The sequence below is a fragment of the Cervus canadensis genome, chromosome 15 (assembly GCF_019320065.1).
Source record: "Cervus canadensis isolate Bull #8, Minnesota chromosome 15, ASM1932006v1, whole genome shotgun sequence".
Lineage (NCBI taxonomy): Eukaryota > Metazoa > Chordata > Mammalia > Artiodactyla > Cervidae > Cervus > Cervus canadensis.
In genome coordinates this window covers 11004569-11029178 of record NC_057400.1, presented here as the reverse complement: position 1 = coordinate 11029178, position 24610 = coordinate 11004569, and the positions used below count along the sequence as shown (strand labels likewise).

Below are 24610 nucleotides of genomic sequence, written 5' to 3'. Positions count from 1 at the left end.
ATAATACCAATAAGCACATGTAGAAAATATTTCTGCATCCTTTTATTGCAGTAGTGATGAAGTGATTAAATGTATAGTTAACAAAATAGCATTATTGGCAATAATAAACTCCCCAAAATGCTAATTTGAGGTCTTATCAAGTTGAGAGTCAACTGGAACTATATTAATATCTGTAATTAGGTTCAATGTACACCAAGGGGTCTCTGGGGTCTGCTACAAAGAATTAATCTCCCAGATGCAACAGATGATAACATAAATGGCTTATGCTAAGAGGGATTTTCCTGAGATCCCCATGTCCCTTGGCTAAGCAGCAAGAATGTCTGTCTTCTATGTGTATCATCAGCAAGTCTTTTGCAGCACCACCTGCACAGCTCTCTAAATTTAGAGAAGTTTCTACAGCTTGGGTCTCTGAAAAGGTATTTGGAATGTTTCCCAGGTTGTATGCTGCATAAACTTGGAGGCAGTATAGTGATAATTAATAAAGTGCCAGACTAGATAATTGTAGGAACTGTAAAAGATACTAAAATGTTGTTACCAGAGGCTCAGATGCACCTGTGAACGTGTGAAGTTAATTTGTGTGAGCAACATCATGTGAGAGTGGATGGGGACAAGGGAGGTGAGATTTTCTTTAATTCAGACTTCAGACAGTGTAGCTCTCTAAAAAAAGAGAGAGAAAGGAGGAACGAGGGAAAGAAGGAGGAAGGAAGGAAAGAAGGAAAAAAGGGAGAGAGGGAGGGATGGAGGAAGGGAGGGAAGGAGGGTGAGAGAAAGGAAAGAAAGAAGGAATGAAAACAAAAAAGAGCCTCCTGTTGGTGCAGGGCTTGTGGAAGGGGTTCCTCCTTCATTCTTTCATGGTGTATACTTCTCTGTGACCTTAACAAAGGTTTAAGAATTGTTATTATTAGAATTTTCTTATTCCCATTGGACTGGAATGTTGGGTATTGCCCTTTATCCAGTTTTTAAATAACAATGAACCTCCTCATCTGTGTAACAATGCACCTCCTAATACTGCATTCTCTGTGTGCAGAGTTCTCTCTGTGACTCTGAATTCCATACAGGTTAATATCCATCGTTTCTATATGCACTAAGTTAGTGAAAAAATTAGAATGAGAATACCTACCTTACAGCTTTGTCATGGGAGTGTTGCGAACTACAGAGTTCAAAGCAATTTCAGAGCTTATAATATGATACCTGATAGCTCTACCAACTGTGATGGTAGCTCCGCTGTTGTGATTGTAGTTTGTTGTTATTTTCATTGTTATTGAAATGGATTTTTGAAAAAATGAAAAGCAAATTTCTTCAGATGAGTTATTACCAATGATTATTCCGTCCTTCTTGTAAAGTGGATGGTATAAGATGGATGAATATAAGCAACGCCTCTTCTACATTAACATTACCATGTAAAAGTATTTTCTCCCAGAGCACTCCATTCTCTTGCATATCTAGCTAAGAAATGAAAAAACCATGTTATTTCAACAATTCTTTGGGTGTGTGTGTAAGGGGGTGCTTCCCCATGGCTCAGCAGCTAAAGAATCAGCCTGCAGTGCAGGAGACCAAGGAGATATGGGCTGGATCCCTGGGTCAGGAAGATCCCCTGGAGGAGGAAATGGCAACCCACTCCAGTATTCTTGCCTGGAGAATCCCATGGACAGAGGAGCCTGCCGGGCTGCAGTCCAAAGTGTTGCAGAGTCAGACCCCACTGAGTGACTAAGCACAGCACAGGCTTACAATCCAATTCTTTCTGATACTAATTACCCAGAATTAGTGAGAAACCCACAGGCTAAATATACAGTGACTGCCCCCAATTTGATAATTTGATAGAATGATACAGAAAGAGCTATAGTTAGGATCACTTGTTTGTTATAAAGAATACAAATGAAAAGCCAGATGAGGAGGTAAATAGGGTAAATGAAGAAGGGTCCTAAGCATAGTCTCTGTCTCAGAGTTGAGACACTCCCTTTCCTGCTACTGTTTATCATCAAGGAAGCGTCTACAGATCTCATCATTCAGAGGCTTTCAGTGAGATTTTGTTAGCTAGGACTGGTTGGTTAAATTGCTGGCAACGTGATTAAACTTCATCTCCAGTGCCACCACCCTCCCTGACCTCCAAGTAGGGTTCAAAGTGCTACCCCTCTAACCAGGCGGGTGGTTCTTCTGGTGACCAGCCCCCATCCAGAAGCTATCTCGTCAGTCACCCTCCCCTCACCCCTACATCTGGAGTCATCTCATTAACTTCTATCATATATGGTCAAAGTGGGCTAGTTATCAATAACAAAAGACCTATCACTCAAGAAATTCCAAGAATTTTACTGTTTAAATCATTTTTAAGAGATTTCAATTATTTGTTTATCTGGTGGTGCTGCAGGCTATGTGGGTTCTTAATTTTCCAAACAGATTGAACCCATGCCCACTGCAGAGGAAACCTGGAGTGTCAACTACTGGACCACCAGGGAAGTCTCCCAAGCATTTTAGAAGCTCTGTGTCAGGAGCCAAGAAAAAAGGCCAAATACATATTTCTATTATACCACAGACAGTTTGCCAAATATTGGTTAGTCTGAGTTTCCTATCCTTTCCAATATGTTTGAAAATTTATAAGTACTAAAACCTTGACTTCATCCTTTTTTTTTTTTGAAGAAATGTTGTGGAAACTGCCCTGTATACAATTATTTATAATGTATTTCTCTGCAAAAACCATTAAAAATTAGTTTGCTTAAAATCCATATATAGTTTATTTTTTGTATTTGTATTTTGTAGGCTTTTGATGCATCAACTCAATTTCCTGGCCTTCTCTAGATTTGAAGTTACATATAAATTCTACTTAAAATAAATCAATTCTCCACGCTCTATGTATTTATCCTTCATCTTATTTTCAATTCTTTTCAACATCAGATCTATTCAATGGTAAAATGAAGGACTCAAAATAGAACATCTGTAGCATAGTTGTTTATATACGATATAAACACATTTCAAGTTTGTATGTACTTGAAAGTGAAAGTCACTCAGTCATGTCCAACTCTGTGACTCCATGGACTGTAGCCCGCCCGGCTCCTCTGTCCATGGAATTCTCCAGGCAAGAACACTGGAGTGGGTAGCCATTCCCTTCTCCAAGGGATCTTCCCAATCCAGGATTGAACCCAGGTCTCCCACATCTAGGAGGATTCTTTACCATCTAAGCCACCAGGGAAGCTGTATATGCCATATATATATATATATATGTATATATATATGGTAAGAAAGATAATTAAAACATTTGTGTCTAAATCTGCTTCACTCTGGGAGTTTTCTTTAACGAGATTTTGTCTTTAATATATGTCTTTTCAAAAATATAAATATATAACCAGTGATAAAACTAAAGTGCAAAGACAGAATATCATGACACCACAGAATGCCACTATTTCTTTTCCTTTTGATTAATCCAGCATGCAAATATAAAAGCATTTTGATTACTTTTAAGAAGTTCAATGATGTTTTGTTTTTGTTTCTATAATGAAAATATTAACTTAGTCTATAAGTGTTAAAATGTAGGGGACATATGGGGCAAATATTTTTCTTAATGAAATGTCTAATATAAGCTCTTCCAAGTTTTTATGTCCATCTGTGTGCATGACCGTTTAGACTTAAAGTGTGAATGACAATGCTTATTTTACAGTATTATGAGGATAATGGAGATATTTTTAATATTTACATATCTAAATGCTTATTAATCTTCCTGTTATTAAATGTTTTAAAATAATTGTTTATTTTTACTTTCAGGTAACCTTCAAAGCATCAAGACATTCAGTTTCACCAGATTTAAAATATGTTCTTCTGGCGTATGATGTCAAACAGGTAAAGGAATTAACTTCTTTGCAAAAATGTTTTATTTGTGGTGCACTCAAGTAACAGTTCATAGTTTTCCTTGTCATATACTTAACTAGAAATTTGAGCTATTTGGCATATCCAATAGCTACTGGTGATTATTGATACCTAAGATGGCACAAGAGAATGTTGGTGATACTGTCTTTTCTTTCATACCTAGCTAGTAAATTACTGGAGCAATCTGCAAGGTCCTGGCTAGATACAAGGCCATCTCTTTTAGTGGGGAGTGTGGCAAACTCAGCAAATCCAAAAAATGGGGGCTTTTGATATTCTCACATAAGCCTTAATATCTACTTAATTGTCATAAGTATATGTGGATTAGGGAATTTCCTAATAGCTCTTCCCTGAGCTGCAGTGTGTTCTGTTGGAGGGGACTGGTGGAAACATCAATTCAGTTTATGGTCAATGGATTCTTTGGTGGTGTTTGAGCATAACACTGCAGTTGTAGAAAATTCTGAAAGTGGGATAAGGAAAGGGATTAATTCTGAATAAATAAAATGTTCTAATTGCAATTAGCGTTTCATTATCCCATGTCAGCTCTATAGCACAATTAGAGTAATATGCCTGGTTGTGGAGTATCTTGTACTCAGATGTAATTCTCACTGTTAAAAAGCAAAGTAAATGTTGAGAAGGCAGTTCAGCAGATTAGTTTCTTTAGAAAATAAATGACTGGAAATTATTCAAGGAAGTTTTGTGTGGTTTAAGGCAGATAATAAAAATTTATAGACTTAAAGCAGAAAGCTTCATATAATGCATTGAAAGCCTCTGAGCACATGACCTTTTACAGTTCAAAGAACCCTCTCCTTGATGGTTTTAGTCTTTTGAAATATACATGTGCTAAATTTTTAGACAAGTTTATGTTTCTTATTTATAATAATTAATTTACACTACAAAAGGCAAGGAGATTGTAATCAAAGACATTTTTTTCTGTTATAAAATTTGACCCTTTTCCTTCACTTTTGTTCTGTGTTCTCTCTATTCATTGAGATTTTGAAAACCATGTAGGAAAAGCGCTTAAGTTTCAGAAGCAAAAATAATACAATATCCCCAAGTTTTTGAACATATTTATCTAAAGAGTTTTAATTAAAATGACTGCTATATAGCTTTCAGTAACTACCATAATTAAGACATATAGAACTAGCAGAAGGATAAACACACTGATCAATGAAACAGAAAATAGAACTCAAAAATAGACACATCCAAATCTGCCTAACTGATTTTTGACAGAAGTGCAAAAGCAATTCAATGGCGGAAAGATAGTACTTTCAACAAATGGTCCTGAAGCAGCTGGACATCCATGGGCAAATCAAGCAAGCAAAAACCCCATAAATACACTAACTTAATTTTCACATTATGTAAAATCTCGAAATGTGTTATGGATTTAAATGTAAAATTGTAATTTATAAAACTTATAGAAAATATATAGCAGAAAATATTTCATATCTATAGCCAGGAAAATTTTCTTAAACTGTATATCAACTGGGTCACACTTAGCTACTCTGGAATGTAATATGCAAAATTAGGTTGACTTTGGATACTGGGGCAAAATATATCAGAATTATGTGAAAATATAATTAACACCAAAAATATACCTATAGATCAATCTTAATAACCCCCTTTTATATTTTTGCTTAATTTCAGAAAGAATGAAAATATATTATTGACATAGCCTTTGGAAGTGAGAGGAAGCTCATTTAATAAGTAAAAAATGATCAAATGAAATTTCATAATCTTCTATACTTCATTCATATATTCTTATTTATTCATCATCTATTAAGTACAAACTCCTGGACTATACATTCTGCAGGGTGTGGTATGTGCACCTATAGGCACACACAAAATTGGAACTTCTCCTTTAAGAAACATACAATCAGTTAGAGGTGATTCCACTCAAACACTTATATCCACATAGAGCCTTGAAGGGTGTGTTATAGGCATGGTGATATTAAACAACAGAAAAAAATCCATGCAAGATAATCATGATAGAGAGGAAGCATGGGTTGGGCTCTGAGAGTCAAATAGGTAAGGATGAATAGAAAAACATTCCGGGTGGGCAGACTACATGAGGCTTCTTGGAAGCAACATTAAGTCTTTGAGGTATAGCAGTCAATTCAGACTAGCCCAGAGACTGACAATTTAGTGAGGAAAAGAAAATAAACCTATAAATTTTGTTGAATCCAAATTAAAGACAATTTAATAGAAATCATGGTGTACCCTGAGATGGCAATTTGGGGTCATTGGTTTTAAAGAAATTAAATGCTGTGATTACATGGTGTGTCTGTCAGTGTGTGTGTACACACAGATAATGCCCATTAACAGAAACAGGGAAAACGTTCATATAAATTCCAACCAACCAAAACACATCCACTCAAATTATTTTGGTGTGTTTTATTCCTTTTATCTCCCTGTATATAAAAAAGTAGAGAAACAGGAATTATCACATATAAAGCATTGTTTTAGGCAGTTTTGAAACTGTTTTTGGGTGTATCCCCCTTTTCTTGAATTAATATTTTATGGGATCCATTTTTATAAAAGGAGTTTATGAATGAAAAGATATAACAAAATTTTAACTGAACTGAAATTCACAATAGTTAACAAAATTAACTATATTAAAATGTACAATTCAGTGATATTTAATACATTCACAGTACTGTTCAAACACTCTCTATTTGATTCCAAAACGATTTAATCATCCCAAAAGAAAATCCTATTCCCATTAATCAGTAATTCCTCATTCTTCCCTACCCTACTCTCTGATAATCACGAATCTGATTTCTGCCTATGAATTCACTTATTTTGGATATTTTACAAGAATAGAATCATGGAGTATATGGCCTTTCATCTTGTTTCTTCCACCTATTTTTTAGGTTTATCTGAATTATAATACATATTAATACTTCATTCCTTTTTATGGTTGAATACTATTTCATTATATGTATGTACCATGTTTGTTTATCCATTCATCCATGGAAGGTTATTTGGCTTTTTTCCCCACCTTTTGACCATTATAAATAGAGGTGCTGTGAACATTTGTGCACAATAAGTTGTTTGATTACTTATTTTTATCTTTAGAGGTAAATATATTGAGGTATAGAATCACTAGGTAATATGATAACTCTGTTTATCTTTTTGAGAAACCACTAAACAATTTTCTAAAATTGCTGCACCATTTTACATTCATACTGGCAACGTGTAAATATACCAGTCTGAATCCTCACCAGTTGCTGTTATTTTCCATTCTTCTTATAATAACTATCCTAATTGGTATCTCATTGAGATTTAGGTGTAAACCTCCCTAATTAGACTAATGATGTTAAGTGTATTTTAATATGCTTGTGTGTCTTTTGTGGTTTCTTTTTTGGAGAAATGCCTATTCATGTCTGTTACCTTTTTTTTTTTTTTCTTTCCTATTGTAGTTGAGTTTGAGAGCTATTCAGACATTCCAGATAGCAGATCATCATCAAACATAAGGCTTGCAAATATTTTCTTCTACTTGGTATATTGTCTTTTCACTTTTTTGATAATGTCCTTTGGTGCATACATTTTAAAAATTCTGGTGAAGTATGATTTATCTATTTTTTTTCTCTTATTACACATGCTTTTTGTTACTATATCAAAGAATACATTGCCAAATTCAAGGTCATGAAATTTTAACCTTAGGATTTCTTCTGAGAGTTTTATAGTTTTATTCCTTATATTTAAGTGGCTGATATATTTCAAATAATTGTTTTTTTATTGTTTGAAATAGGGATTCAGATATAAAATATTTTAAGAGTCTTGTTATATATTGAAAAAATGTTTTCCAAATGGTTGTGTGATGTATACTGCTCTTAGGCACTGCATAATCTGTTATATTACCATCTTTAGTAACAAATAACTTTATCTTAAAGAAAGAGTAATTATTAAGTTCATAGATTATATACAGCCTAACTACTAATTAGATGCATTTACACCCACACATACACACACACATCACACATACCCACACACATCACACATACATACATACCGTCTGTATTAGTTTCATTTTACTATGCAATAAATTACCTGAAACTTAGTGACTTTGGAAAAAAAAAATCTTTTTTCACAGTTTATGTGTATAAGGAACTGGGGATTGGCTTAGGTGGTTGGTTCTTGCTTTAATGATGTTGCAGTCAGGTATCAGCTGGGGCTGCAATCATCTGATGGCTTGACTGAGGCTGGAAGGTATACAGCCAAGGTAGAGCGTGGTTAACTGGTGCTTGCTGATGGCGTGAGGCCACAGGTTTCTCCACATGAAACTCGCTTCAGTGCAACTTGAGTGTCCCCATGACGTGGTACTGGGATCGTCCCAGGGTGAGTAGGCAGAAGATAAAGATGGAAATATGTTACTTTCACTTTATTTATTTATTTTTTTGGTCACATGAGTCAGGTCTAATTCAGTGCTGGAGGGACTACCAGATGGTGAGGACTTGGGGAGACCAACTTAGAGGCTGGTTAACATAGTCCCCAAATATTTCATATTCATCCTACATAAAGGAAAGTTACAGGGCTCAAAATAGCCTGGAGTGAAAACTCCCCTCCAGGGCCTCCCCGCCACTGTATGCAACACAAAGAACTCTCTCACCCGAAGAAAAAAAATGGACATTTAGGTTGATTATGCCCAGCTCCCAGCCAGTCCAGCCTCTGGCTGATCTCCAGAATTCCTTGCCCCAGACGTTTAAGAGATAACTACTCCAAACAACCTTGGAGGAGAACAGGCCCCCTTAAGACAGTGGATTTCCACATATATGCCTATGTATACTTACTCTTTTCTTGGGTTAGCACAGCAGCTAACTAATCTGACTGCTTTCCCTTCTCGCCTCATTAAAGGTGATCCGTCCCTGTAAAGTCTCGTTCTTTTCCGAACCTAGCCTTCTCTAACTCCCTTACTCTACACTACACACGAGTATACTCAAGCCCCCAAATTTTATCTGTTACGGTCTAGCATTTTACTCAAGCAAATCCATCTCCCGAGGCATGTTTCTTGTGACTGTAGTCTCTTACATATATTTATATAATCATATATAAAAGTAAGTATACTCAATATATATCCATTTATTTGTACCCATATAAACACTATAAATATACACATATATTTTAGTATGTATTTAAGTAACAATTTAACTATTATTCTCAGGGTTTTTTCTTTAGTTTTATTGTGAATAACATGTTTATTTACTCCATTTTTTTATCTTTTGTAGTCTTAGTATTGTTTAAACTTCCTTGTGTATAATTCAATTATTAATTTTATTACCATTTACTTAAATATATCATCAATTTTTTGGCTTTAATTATTTTTTGACTTGAAGAAATATTGAATTTTGTGATCAAATTTATTTTTCACTTTGTTATCTTGACTTTTTTTTGTAGGCTCAGAGATCTGCTCACCAATATGTTAAATATGTAATTATATTTTTTCTATTTGTATACATTTTGTGTGTAAATATTCATTCTGTTTTACTTGCAACTGTTTATGGTGACAAGTGATCAAAATCCTCTCCTTATAATGATATTAATAATAGAAAGACTTATCTTTCTTATGAGTGAATGTAATCAAAACCAATCTTCCCCAAATGGAAAACTCCACAGAGACATTTTCAATGTATTATGAGAAGACCACCCAACACAATAAACTATCATGAGCGCCACACATGTCTTCAGTTTTCCCATGACAATATGGAAGAAGGGGAAAATACGAATATTTCTCAGTTCAGTTCAGTCATTCAGTCGTGTCTGACTGAGTTGCGACCCCATGGACTACAGCATGCCAGGCTTCCCTGTCCATCACCAACTCCTGGAGCTTACTCAAACTCATGTCCATTGAGTCAGTGAAACCATCCAACCATCTCATCCTCTGTCGTCCCCTTCTCTTCTTGCCTTTAATCTTTCCCAGCATCAGGGTCTTTTCCAGTGAGTCAGTTCTTTGCATCATCTGGCCAAATTGTTGGAGTTTCATCTGCAGCATCAGTCCTTCCAAAGAATATTCAGGGCAGATGTTGTTTAGGATAGACTGGTTGTATATCCTTGCAGTCCAAGGGACTCTTAAGAGTCTTCTCCAGCACCACAGTTCAAAAGCATCAATTCTTTGGCACTCAGCTTTCTTTATAGTCCAACTCTTACATCCATACATGACTACTGGAAAAACCATAGCTCTGACTAGATGGACCTTTGTCGGCAAAGTAATATCTTTGCTTTTTAATTCTTCTCAAAGTTACTCAAATTTACCATCCTGAAAAATTTCCTGGTGTAGAGAAAAACCTCACATGTTGACAATCCTGCATCCAGGATTTTGTGAGAGTCACTGTGTGTACAGGATGCAGCATTGTTATTTTGGAGTCAGGGGGTCCTAAAGGGAAGAGCTAATTTAGATTTCCTTCTCTACGGATGTCCTCAGTTGGGCCCAAATGTCAATAATTGAGTGTAGGCCAAATTTAGAAAGTATGTTCTCAGTCAACTACTGAGTTCCTCTGTGTGTCATGCTTTGAAACACTAGGTTACTGACTTTGAAATGCTTTATTCAGAGCTTAAGTTGGCATCTAAGCTATGAAGAGTATGATTCTTTCTTAGACTTTTTTTCATGTTAACTTGTACTATTTTAACAGACTATAATTATCCATAGTCACAAAGCAACTATGATTAATAATATAGGGTTATGGACATTTTTTTTAAGAATCTGCATCAAGAGTTGCATAGTAAATAAATCATGTAAATTTAAACCAATAATTTTTTAGTCTTTGCAAAGAAGCAAAAATAATATTCATTTTTGTATCAATGTCAATTTTTACTGAACTTGGGATAAATCTTTTCTCTTGAGATGCATGACTGTTAATTAACTCAAATATGATAATATGAATACTAGTTCCACCATTATTGGCTTGGCCAAGAAGTTTGTTTGGGTTTTTCCTAACATCTTATGGAAAAACTCAAACAAACTTTTGAGCCAACCCATTATTTGTTTTCCACAATATCAAAAAGGTAATTTCAACAAAGTAAGAAGTCACTTTTATTTTTCTGACCGGATGAATGTTTCTTATGGTTTGGGCATGTAACATGGTTCCCAGGTCATTATTTTGCACCATAAAATTTGAAAATGTTCTGTTCTCATTGTCTGTAGTAATCTGTAGGCACATCAGGATGAATGCTGTTTGGCTGTAAGAATTTTACAGCATGGTAGAGGCTTTAAGATATATATTACACCAATTTATCGGAAAAAGAGGTAGATAGTGGGGTAAGAGGAAGATGAGTCTTATTGTAGGGAGGCAGAGCCTGATTTTCTGGAAAGATTGCCCTCTGCACAGGCACATTGGAGTGATCCTATGATCCTTTAGCATGTAAGGGTGATGGTTATCCCTCTGCCCCTTTCCAAAGGAGAAGTCTGCTGGTGATGGTAGAGCTTAAGCCTCAGTGCCTCTGCTGAAGTGCTTTAGTGATGGCAGGGAATCTTTCAGATTGTTTGATTATTTTCTTTCCCAGACTGCTTGTCACATCTTGCAGGAACTATCTGACCCCTGTAGACATCACAGTTAGTGACCATATTACCTGTAAACAGACTCCAAAGCAAATCAAACTTATAAATCTTTAGGTAATATTCCTGAAATTCTGGAGAAAGGGGCATGAATCAGATAATCTTTGACATATTTTTCTTTTTCTTGAAAAGGAAGATACTAAACTTGCCTAATAAAAGGGAAAATAAAGTTAAAATAAGTCTCATCTCATATATCCAGATTATTAAGTTTATCTGGTGCTATTTTTGGAATGCAGCAGTAGTTGAGATAAATGGTATATTTTCTGTGTTATTAGACCAAAGAAAGAGAACTCACTAAATGCTTTTCTCCTTGGCTCATGGCAATTATTATGAACACTGATTACTCTACAGTAACTCAGCAAGAGCTTTCCTGCCTGGTTTCTCACATCTGTGTCCTTGTCTGAAGGATGGGGTACAGAAGAATGAATAGCCTGGAGAGAAAGACAAATACTGAAAGACAAATAGAGAAAGACAAATGGTATCACTTAAATGTAGAATTTAAATAATGCTACCTTGTGAAAACAGAATACAGTGATATTTACCAGGGAATGGCAGATGGGGGAGCAGGAAAGATGTTATTTTAGGAGATAACTTTACAAGGAGTAGCAAGTAAACCCTAGAGATTATAATGCACATATAGACAGTAATATTATATGATAATTATCAAACTTGCTAAGAGACTAAAACTTAATTATCCCAAGGACTAAAAAAGAAAGCGTAATTATGTAATGTGATAGAGGTGCTAATTATTGCTACAATGGCAGTCATATTACAATATATAAATTAACATGTACTCATTAGACTTACACAATGATATATGGAATATATTTCAATTAAAAGAAATGGGTGAATAATATGCTTACATCATCTCTTGTTGGAAGGAATGTCATAGCCTTAGCAGGTTTTCTTTCAATCACTCTTCTTCCTTGTTTTTGTCTTGTTTTTTTTTCCTATTTTTTGGCCATGCCACACTGCATGCAGGATCCTAGTTGCCCTGACCAAGGACCGGCCCATTCTGTGTGCCGTGAAAGCATGGAGTCTTAACCAACGGGCCATTAAGGAAGTCCCTTTTCTTCCTTTGAATTGATTTCCTACATTCAAGCTAAACTGATCCTAAAAACAAAACAAACAAACAAACAAAACTGATTGCCATTCTCTGTTTAAAATCTTCCTAAGGCTTTTGGGATAAGGAAGTCATAACACAGTCCACAAGGTCCTGCCTGCTATTTCAACCTCATCTTCCACAACCTACTCCCCCCCACCCCTTGCTCTCAGCACTTCTGGATTTCCTTTAGTTCTTCAAATCACCATGCTCCCTCCCATCATGGAGATTTCACTACTCTTCTGCCTGAAACAAGCTCCTGTCCTTTTTCTTCATATTGATAATTTCTACTTATTCTTTAGATGCCCACTCAAGCATGCATGCCTTAAACATACAGGCTGTTCTAGAACTTCTCTGATTTCGTCAGTTCAGTTCAGTCGCTCAGTCATGTCTGACTCTTTGCAACCCCATGGCCTGCAGCATGCCAGGCTTCCCTGTCCATCACCAACTCCCAGAGCTTACTCAAACTCATGTCCATTGAGTCAGTGATGCCATCAAACCATCTTATCCTCTGTCATCCCCTTCTCCTCCCACCTTCAATCTTTCCCAGCATCAGGATCTTTTCAAATGAGTCAGTTCTTTGCATCAGGTGGCCAAAGTATTGGAGTTTCAGCTTCAACATCAGTCCTTCCAATGAATATTCAGGACTGATTTCTGTTAGGATGGACTGGTTAGATCTCCCTGCTGTTCAAGGGACTCTCAAGAGTCTTCTCCAACACCACAGTTCAAAAGCATCAATTCTTTGGTGCTCAGCTTTCTTTATAGTCCAACTCCCACATCCATACATGACTACTGGAAAAACTATAGCTTTGACGAGATGGACCTTTGTTGGCAAAACATGGCTCTGCTTTTTAACATGCTGTCTAGTTTGGTCATAACTTTTCTTCCAAGGAGCAAGTGTCTTTTAATTTCATGGCTGCAGTCACCATCTGCAGTGATTTTGGAGGCCCCCCACACAAATAAAGTCTGTCACTGTTTTCATTGTTTCCCCATCTTTTTGCCATGAAGTGACGGGACCAGATGCCATGATCTTAGTTTTCATGATACTCTTCCTCTCTTTTGTAGAATTTGTCACAATTATAATTGTGTCTAAGGGGTTTCCCAGGTGGCTCAGTGGTAAAAAATCTGCCTTCAATGCAGAAGACTCGGGTTTGACCCCTGGGTCAGGAAGATCCCCTGGAGAAGGAAATGGCAACTCGCTCCAGTGTTCTTGCCTGGGAAATCCCATGGATGGGGAGCCTGGTGGGCTACAGTCTATGGGGTCACAAAGGGTCAGACACGACTGAGTGACTGAGAATCATAATTGTATCTAACACAATACTTGACACACTGTTACTCGAGAAAAAAAAAGAGTGAATAGAAACATAATTTATGAATTAATAAGCCAGAACCTCAGGTAAACTTTTCCTTAAAGTGCTGGGCAAGGGTTTGTTGCACTTCTCTACGCCTTTATGGCTTCTGGTATATACTCACATCTAATATTTCTGTCGTTTCATTGAACATATCCATTATGTGTATGTGCCCTTGACTAAACTATAAGACCCTTAAAGTCAAGAATTTTGCTTCATTCATTTTAATGCCCATAGAGTTTTCCAAAGTGAATGGCACATAGTAAACAGTCAAGTGTTTGTGAAACTAAAACCATGATTATCAATCTTGGCTATACATCAGAATCACCTGGAGAGTTTTAAACATTATTGATGGTTAAGTTCTATCCTGCAGAAATCCTGATTTAATTGTCTTGACATAAAGCCCAAACATTGGAATTTTAAAACTCTTCAGGAGATTGTCATGTCAGCCAGGCTTATAAACCACTGAATTTAACTGAACTGGTGTCTTCCACCTATTAAAGAAGACTTTTCAGTTTTCTAACAAAGGAAAGACAAGAAATAAAGATTAAAATACCTGCTTTTTTGTACTGTGCCTACTCGGTGCCAAAATCTGTGCCTATATATCTTCATTCCTTACCATTTCTCTTTACAATAGTTGATATTATTTTATTAATGAAAATACATACAAAAACGAAGGAGATTCCCAAATTTGCATATGACTCAAGATTCATTCTTTTTTTTTTTTTTTCCAGGAACACTAGTTCTCAATATATAGTCCCATAATAACAGCACTAGAACCTCCTGAGAATTATTAACAGTGCAAATTACTGGGCTCTTCCCAGGCCCACTGAAGCAGAAATTGTGCGTATTAGACCCAAGATCTTGGGGTAACAAGCCCTGTAGGTGATTCTGATAAAGCTCAAGATTCAGGGGGAACTGATTCCTTCAAATTCAAGAGCTCTACTTGGGAAAAGACCTACGTAGCCAGAGCTTAACCATGTATATGGCAGTGATTTAGAGAAACAATCATTTAGGAAAGATAATTTGCCATTTTCTCTTTAGTATTTCTAAATAATGTAATCCTGGATTTAATGTTCAGTTGTTCCTTTCTGATGCTGGCCACTGTTCTGGCATCATTTACTCTTAAAGGTTGATGCTTAATGTTTACTCTGCCATATTATAATTAGGTATGGCTTGGTGGGGAATGTATGGAATTTGGAGGAAAGTAGGTGAGTTTATATTCAAATTGAAAGTGAAAGTGTTAGTCCCTCAGTCACGTCCGACTCTTGTGACCCCATGGACTATAGCCCACCACTCCTTTGTCCATGGAATTCTCCAGGCAAGAATACTGGAACAGGTTGCCATTTCCTTCTCCAGGGGATCTTCCTGACCCAGGGATCAAACCCGGGTCTCCTGCACGGCAGGCAGATTTTTACCTTCTGAGTCACCAGGTAAGTCCGGACTATTCATACTTAAATTTTATGCACATGCAGTGAGGATAGTCTGATGAAGTTTTACAGCTGAGCATATCTCTGTGACTATCACCCAGATCAAGAAGCAAAACATTACTGTGTTCCTTTCCAGTCACCAGACACCTCCAGTCACAGTTCAAGCTGTTAACAACCTACATTATTTTAGTTCAATTTTTTAAATATGTATATATATATTTTTCATACAGTGTATACTGTTTTGTGTATGTCTTCTTTTACTCACCAGTAGGTTTGTGCCATATATCCATATTATTCAATAGTAGGATAGTACCTGGTTTATTTTCCCAACTACATAGCATTCCACTGCATACATCACTGTTTATATATTTGGACTATAAAAAATTTGTATCTGAACCATAGATTTTTGGTGTTGGATTATGTCTCTGATCACTCCCTTTACTATTTATTCCCTGCCTCTTTTTTAGCACCTATTTCAGGAGGGGATTTTAGTAGACAAACAAACTTTTGTTGAGTAGTCAAATAGTGCCTCTTTTATGAGAAGTCTGTCAATTTAAACCTGTCAAAATCCTTGTTCCTTAGTCAGTGACATATTTTACGAAGGTGCTAACTAACTTACTTAAATAAGGGTCCCTCTTCCCAGTTGCAGAGCTCACACTCAATCCCATCTTTCTAGCTCCAGAGCTCCTAGTCTTTTGATCATACTGCCACTTTGTGAAAGTTCTTACATATCTCCATAGGTTTATTCTGTAATCTGTCATAATTATCTAGCCATTCATTGGCAATTATATCAACTATATTCTAATTAAGTGATTAAAAGACAAATGGAAATTGTATTGTGTATTAATTATTTGCAATACTCAGGTAGAATTTATTATATTTCTCCAGACTTACTGGTTATGCATTTTATTTTTATATTTCCTTCTTAAAAATCATTTCTCAAAAATAGTCAACTAAATAAATATGGAATGCACTTGGATACCATTAATTTGAAAATATTCCTGAAGAAAAAAATTAGTGTTCCAAACTACAATTCAGTCTAGATTTTATCAAATCTTGATTAAGAATTATCATTTCATATATGACATGTCCCATATCAGACAAAGTTATTTTTTCCTTTATTCCAAGTGATGCTAAATCATAATTTTAACCATTTAAATCAGGTTTTCCTTATATATTATTCCTAGGCAAGTGAAAGTATTAGTCCATTCATTATTTAACAATTGCATTTTAAGCTGTCTCTGAAAAGCCAGTAGTATAATACATGTATAAATATGTATTTAAGTAAAACAATAAATAATGGAAACAAACATTTAAAAACCCTTTAATATAGTTTTCTTACTGTTTGAATTAATCTTGCACATTAAATAGACTAATAAATAGCTAAATTAACTATTTCCTTTAATTGCCAACATCCTTACTATGTCTTATGTTTGGGGTCAGAAACTTTAATTACATTTACTTTCATTCAGGCATAATTAGAACTGTCCTTTATACATAAGAGGAGATAAATCTTCATGAAAATAAGCTCTTTCTAAAAAGCAAAGCAAAACGAAAAAAAGGAACAAATCTTTCCAACCATGTCTAACAGAAGGAACAAATCAGTTACACATGTGCTGCAGAGACTGTTGACGTCTGTCCTCCAAAGTCAATGCTCTGCAGAAGAGCAGTCTTGTATGTCTCTAGAGTTATATGTATTCACTTTAGTTTATGTTTCTACTAGTCTTGTAGACAAGACCTTCTTTATGATAAATATCTATTTTAACTAAGATGTAATTCAGTGTACCATGAATTCAGCACGCACTACTGTCTGAAAAGTAACTCTTCTCTAGACAATTATCTAATTAAATTCTGAGTCTTAATACTTCAGTGCTTTACAATTATAGACACATATTTAAGAAGTTTATGGGAATGTATGATCTGATCATGGAATTATCTAAGCTATTAATACTCATGCACTTGGGGAGCACTAATATTTCAAATAATCCTATTAATAAGAAACACAGGGAAATCACAGCCTAGGAAAGTGACAGTATTCAAATATACAGAACTTGGAATCCCATGTATTTGGACTCTGAGAGCCTCTGCCTTCCAGTGCCCATAGAAAGTACCTTCTTTGTTCCATTGTTGCTGCTGTTACTAAACCAGCCTTTCTAATTAACCTCCTCCTTGCTAAAGAGAGATAATAAGGCATGAAAAAAATATTAACATCAATTTTGGATTTTTTTCCCTTGGTTGAAAAAGAAGAATACTAAGAGCCAAAAAAAGAAAGAAAAGAAAGAAGAAGGAAAGGAAGGAAGGCAGTGAGAGAGGGAAGGAATGATGGAGGTAGGAAGGAAACCTAATTTAAGGAAGATAGCATTTATAAAACCTCATTTATGTAGTAGCTATAAATGTATTTATCAGTGTATCATTATTTCAACCACATAGCATTTATTTGACTTTGATTTTGAAAGTAATGTATAGTATGTCTCTGCTTAGTCATGTCTGACTCTTTGTGACTTTTAGACTGTAGCCCGCCAGGCTCCTCTGTCCATGGGACTTTCCAGGCAAGGATACTGGAATGGATTTCCATTTCCTCATCCAGGGAATCTTTCCCATCCAGGGATCAAACGCTCTTCTCCTACATCTGCTGCATTGCAGTCATCTTCTTTGCCACTGAGTCATTGGAGAAGCCCAATGTGCAATATAGAGAATCTGAAAATACTGAAATACATGAAGATGATTATCATGCCTGTTCAGTTCAGTTCATTTCAGTCACTCAGTCATGTCCAACTCATTGAGCCCTCATGGACTGCAGCACGCCAGGCTTCCCTGTCCATCACCAACTCCCAGAGTTGACTCAAACTCATGTCCATTGAATCAGTGATGACATCAAACCATCTCATCCTCTGTCATCCCCTTCTCCTCTCGCCTTCAATCTTTCCCAGTATTGGGGTCTTTTCAGTGAGTCAGTTCTTCGCATCAGGTGGCCAGATTATTGGAGTTTCAGCTTCAGCATCAGTCCTTCCAATGAATATTCAGGACTGATTTCTGTTAGGATGGACTGGTTAGCTCTCCCTGCTGTTCAAGGGGCTCTCAAGAGTCTTCTCCAACACCACAGTTCAAAAGCATCAATTCTTCTGTGCTCAGCTTTCTTTATAGCCCAACTCTCACATCCATACATGACTACTGGACAAACAATAGCTTTAACTAGACAGACCTTTGTTGGCAATGTAATATCTCTGCTTTTTAAGATGCTGTCTAGGTTGGTCATAACTTTTCTTCCAGGGAGGAAATGTCTCTTCATTTCGTGGCTGCAGTCACCATCTGCAGTGATTTTGGAGCCCCCCAAATTAAAGTCTGTCACTGTTTCCACTGTTTCCCCATCTATTTGCCATGCAATGATGGAACCAGATGCCATGATCTTAGTTTTCTGAATGTTGAATTTTAAGCCAATTTTTCCCTCTCCTCTTTCATTTCATCAAGAGGCTCTTTAGTTCTTCTTCACTTTCTGCCATAAATGTGGTGTCATCTGCATATCTGAGGTTATTGATCTTTCTCCTGGCAATCTTGATTCCAGCTTGTGCTTCATCCAATCCAGCATTTCTCATGATGTACTCTGCATATAAGTTAGATAAGCAGGGTGATGATATACAGCCTTGACGTACTCCTTTCCCTATTTGGAACCAGTCTGTTGTTCCATGTCCAGTTCTAACTGTTGCTTCCTGACCTGCACACAGATTTCTCGGGAGGCAGGTCAGGTTGTCTGGTATTCCCATCTCTTTATGAATATTCCACAGTTTGTTGTGATCCACACAGTCAAATGCTTTGGCATAGTCAATAAAGTAGAAATAGATTTTTTTCTGGAACTCTTGCTTTTTTGATGATCCAGAGGATATTGGCAATTTGATCTTGGGGCCTCTGCCTTTTCTAAAACCAGCTTGAACATCTGGAAGTTCATGGTTCACGTACTGTTGAAGCCTGGCTTGGAGAATTTGGAGCATTACTTTACTAGCATGTGAGATGAGTGAAATTGTGCAGTAGTTTGAGCATTCTTTGGCATTGCCTTTCTTTGGGATTGGAATGAAAACTGACCTTTTCATTGTGACTCATGGCCACTGCTGAGTTTTCCAAATTTGCTGACATATTGAGTTCAGCACTTTCATAGCATCATCTTTTAAGATTTGAAATAGCTCAGCTGAAATTCCATCACCTCCACTAGCTTTGTTCATAGTGATGCTTCCTAAGGCCCACTTCACTTCGTATTCCAGGATGTCTGGCTCTAGGTGAGTTATCATACCATCTTAATTATCTGTGTCATGAAGATCTCTTTTATATAGTTCTACTGTGTATTCTTGCCACCTCTTCTTAATATCTTCTGCATCTGTTAGGTCCATAACATTTCTGTCCTTTATTGTGCCCATCTTTGCATGAAAATGTCCCTTGGTATCTCTAATTTCCTTAATGAGATCTCTAGTCTTTCCTATTGTATTGTTTTCCTCTATTGTTTTCTTTGCATTGATCACTGAGGGTGGCTTTCTTTTCTCTCCTTGCTATTCTTTGGAACTCTGAACTGAAATGGGTATATCTTTCCTTTTCTCCTTTGCCTTCTTCTTCTCTTCTTTTCATAGCTATTTGCAAGACTGCCTCAGACAACCGTTTTCCCTGTTTGCATTTCTTTTTCTTGGGGATAGTCTTGATCCCTGTCTCATGTACAATATAATGCCTGTATTTACCTCTTTTAGAGAAAACCATTATTAATATATTTGTTCATTTCAAGTCTTTTTTGTCATGCATAGATCTTTCTTTCATTTAAACACAATTATTAGAATATCTTGAGAGATACTGTATAGACAAAATATTGTCATACTAAGCATCAAGATTTTGTTCAAATAACCTAAATTGCAATTTACCCCAAACCTTTGTGATATAAAACACTTTTATCTTCATGGATTCTGTGTGTTCTGGAAGGGGTCAGCTATACCGTTTGTTCCCACTTGCCTTCTCATATGTGGTTGCTGTAGGTGCTGGTTGGGGCTGCATCAAGTGCAGAGCTGACTGGGGATAGAGGATCTGCTTCCAAGGTGGCTTACTCTTGTGATTGAAAGTTAATACTGGCTGTTGACTGACAGCCTCAGTACTTTCATATGTGGACCTCTCCATAGGGTTCCTTGCTATCTTCATGACATGGTAGCTGAATGGGATATCCAAGGGAGCAAGGTGGAGTCTGCAGTGCCTTTTTGGATCTGGTCTTGGACCAAAAAAGCCTGCAATACCACTATGTTCTGTTGGCCACACAGGGTCAGTTGTGATTCCAGGTGGAGGGAGAGTATACTAGGGCATGAAAATCAGGTGATGAGAATCATTGTGTGTGACAGATTCTAAGATAAGGAAATTAAATTGCATGAAGGTTTTGGACAGTTTATCATGAAACCAGTGTAGCATTAATGGAGATAACATGATGAATGCTCTTGAAGTCAGGTGGCTTTGAAGCTGCCTAACTACCAAAAGAGTTATGATTAGTTAGTATTATGTGTGAGCACCTCTGTCAATATATCACAGGCCTATATTATTCTTATTGTCCCTTCCTATTCATTATGATTAAGCCAGTTTTAAATAAATAGATAAAAATGGTGATAAATATTTAGAATGAGCGTTGATTTAGGGGACTACAAAATCTAGATTACAGATTCTCTTGATGTGAGAATGCTAGCCCAAGGCAACACAGTTAAATTTATTAACGGTTAGTGTGAATTTAAGCATGCATTTATTTAAAAATCTGGTTCTTAAAATAAAGGATTTGGGATAGTAACTGGTATCCTAAGGTGGGTACTTTTATTGATCTTAGACTCAGTGTGGACTTTGACTTTCACATGAACTTTAAAAACATCTATATATTTTTTGGGATGAATTAGTAAAATTAAACTGCCTAGAACTGTGCTGTCCTATCCTGTAGCCACTGGCTACATGTGCTAAATGAGCACCTGAAATGCAGTTAGCCTAAGCTCAGGAGTGCTGTAAGCATAAAGTATACATTCCAGATTTTGGAGGCTGAGTTTAAAAAAAAAAAAGTAAAACATTAATAATATATCATATTCAACATATATAAGATAACATTTTATATAGAAGTTAAATGCAACATATTTGTGATTTGTAAACTTTTTGCTCTTTTTTTGTTATTAATAGAGCTGCAAAAATTAAACTTACTTGTGTAGTACTTGCTTTACATTACTCTTGTTCAGTACTGCACTAGAGGACATGAGGTAAATATTCCAGTATTCTAAGTGCCAGATGTTAACTTGGGATGCTGGGCCCACCTGGAGATCATATGAAAGGGGATAGTCGTAATTCTCAAAGACTTAGAAACTGTTGATATAATGAAGGAATTAGATATGTAGCTATGAGTAGAGAAAACTTGGCAAAATACGGGGAGAATAATATGCATCTTGGGTGTTGAAGGGCTGTCAGAGAGAATAGAAGTTAGATGTATTTCTTATTGTAAAACTGAGGCTGGTAATAACAAATGTCATCAGGAAGGCAGATTTGACTCAGCATAAAGAAGGCCGCTCTAACAGTTCCTTGTTCAGTGATACAGGAGCAGGAGTGGGAGGCAGCAAGCCTACTTTCTTTAGAAATTGTCAAATGGTGGATGGATAACTCTGCATTATAGTCACTATAGAAAGCAATCTTGCACAGATGAACTGTGTTGGAATAGTTACATTTCAAAGTCTTTCATTATTCCAAGAAAAACAACAGCTTTTTCTCTAAAATACATTGTACCATAAACATAGGAAGAAAGAGTTGTGTGATTCTTCCACTGATATGTCAAGTTTGAAATCTTGCAGAATATACAATCCTGGGATTTTATTTCCATAGATGTCAACCAAAAGCAGTAGACATTGCTTTATTTAGCCATATCTATTTTGAAAAAGATGAAACATAGAAAAACTTTTCAGAAAAAAAAAATAACAAAAATCATTCTTACACTTCAAAGTAGAAAATTTCAAGTAAGAAAAAAATATGTACACATGGAAAGAAATTCAGATATAGGGTTTTCTGATTGTACCAAGGGACAGCAATATTATGATTCCTAACTGGGATTTATACTAATTAACTTATAATTGCTTTTATGTTGCCTATTTTAAAAAGAAAAAAACAGTTAAAGATTGTGTGTAAGTAAATTAAGCAGCTGAAAGATAGTGCATGGTATAAGGAGCCTCTTAATTAGTCAAACCAAAAGGACCTAAGCATTTTTGAATAAAGAAGGAGCAGAGAATGAAACTAGAGTAACAAGGCCATGCATTTTTTTTTTTAATTTTTAAATTTTTTTAAATTAATTAATTTATTTTTTCAGTGGGTTTTGTCATACATTGACATGAATCAGCCATAGATTTACACGTATTCCCCATCCCGATCCCCCCTCCCACCTCCCTCTCCACCTGATTCCTCTGGGTCTTCCCAGTGCACCAGGCCCGAGCACTTGTTTCATGCATCCCACCTGGGCTGGTGACCTGTTTCACTATAGATAATATACATGCTGTTCTTTTGCAACATCCCACCCTCACCTTCTCCCACAGAGTTCAAAAGTCTGTTCTGTACTTCTGTGTCTCTTTTTCTGTTTTGCATATAGGGTTGTCGTTACCATCTTTCTAAATTCCATATATATGTGTTAGTATGCTGTAATGTTCTTTATCTTTCTGGCTTACTTCACTCTGTATAATGGGCTCCAGTTTCATCCATCTTATTAGAACTGGTTCAAATGAATTCTTTTTAATGGCTGAGTAATATTCCATGGTGTATATGTACCACAGCTTCCTTATCCATTCATCTGCTGATGGGCATCTAGGTTGCTTCCATGTCCTGGCTATTATAAACAGTGCATGCAGGCCATGCATTTTTAAAAGAACTCAGCCAGAAAATGACCAAGACTTACTGTCAACAAATCGAGACTTCATTTTAAGAGCACTTTTTTGTTTATATATAAAATTTAATTCAGTGTACCTGAAACATAATAAAATGTTGTGTAATCATACTTAATTTTACTTATTTGTACTTAATTATGTTCAATATACATTTTTATACATTTTTCTCCTCTTGTAACTTTGAGATCCTTTAAGCCTCTAACTAGACCTTAATTGGTGTGGCATCCCCAACACCGAGTTCCATGCGGCTGAGCACCATTGTTGTTTGTTTCTTGAACAAGTGGATGACTCCACATGAAGGGGGACAAAGATTCACCTCCCGGGGAAGAGGACCTCGTCCCTGGCTCTTCTGCTTAATACCTTCCAAGGCTCTCTATCAAAATAAGAGATACTTTACAAAGATGATGCAAAGTCAGTGCTATTCATATGAAATTTGATCTTCACAAAAGAGATAAATGAAATAATCAGAGTTCTTCACATCTAATTTTTCATATTGAGCTAGTTTTTTCACCTATAATTTTATATTTGCATTTATGAATAGTAGCTGATTGACAATTATTTAATCATTTTTAAATTTCTGCATATAAAAATGGTTCTGGCTAAAATACCAATGCAAAAACATTAACAGCTTTCAATATAAGGTATCACTTTGTCATTATTACTTTCCCCTGTATATGGAATTGAGGAGCAGATTTTTATCATTTATGTTTACCATTGTATTTCACTTAATATGGTGCCTATCATGAATAATAACACATTCTGTTGCCTTTATTTGCAAATTCAATCATACCATGAGACCAAAATAGTGATATGCCTGTTCATTTACTCTCTCTTATAATTGACACAGAAAAGTATTTTTATATTTATTGGTGTGATGTAGAATGGAGGTATATTTGATGCTGTTGCTAGTCATGATGTTAAAAAGGAATAGAAATGTTAGAACTGACTATAATTGAATTATTGCACATTAAAGCTGTACCTATTAATTATTTACTCATAATAGAAAACAAGGTCTTGGTTTTCAGAAAAATGCTCTAAATTACTGTAATTTTCATCAAAAATACAAAGCCCTTTTTCCTGTTGTTGGACATTTAGGTTATTTCAGACTTTCCCTCTATCCAAATAATGTGTAATTATCATCCTTGTACTTAAAATTATGTCCACGTTTCTAATAAATCACTGAGTTGGATGATATCAATTTTGTAAGGGTTATTGAGAATATTACTTGTACTTGCTTCCAAGAAGCTCATCTCAAATAACACTTCTATTGCCTCTGAATTATCAGGTGTTCTTTTAACTTAAACTTTTGGCATTATTAATATTGTTAATGAGAAAATTGAATAAATCATTTAAGAGATTTGATGAAGACCTACTAGATAGAAAATAGCAGAACTGGGATCAGAATCAATAGTCCTGATGTT

General features: G+C 35.9%; 1 protein-coding gene across 2 annotated transcripts in view; it reads left to right on the top strand.

Annotated features, from left to right (window-relative positions):
• Positions 1–24610, top strand: part of DPP10 (dipeptidyl peptidase like 10) — a 716172-nt gene that overhangs the window by 375936 nt on the left and 315626 nt on the right. For both annotated transcript variants that reach the window (XM_043488102.1, XM_043488101.1), the window contains one exon: positions 3754–3828. In XM_043488102.1, the coding sequence (XP_043344037.1) occupies positions 3754–3828 (75 nt within the window). The remainder of the gene's footprint in view (positions 1–3753; positions 3829–24610) is intronic.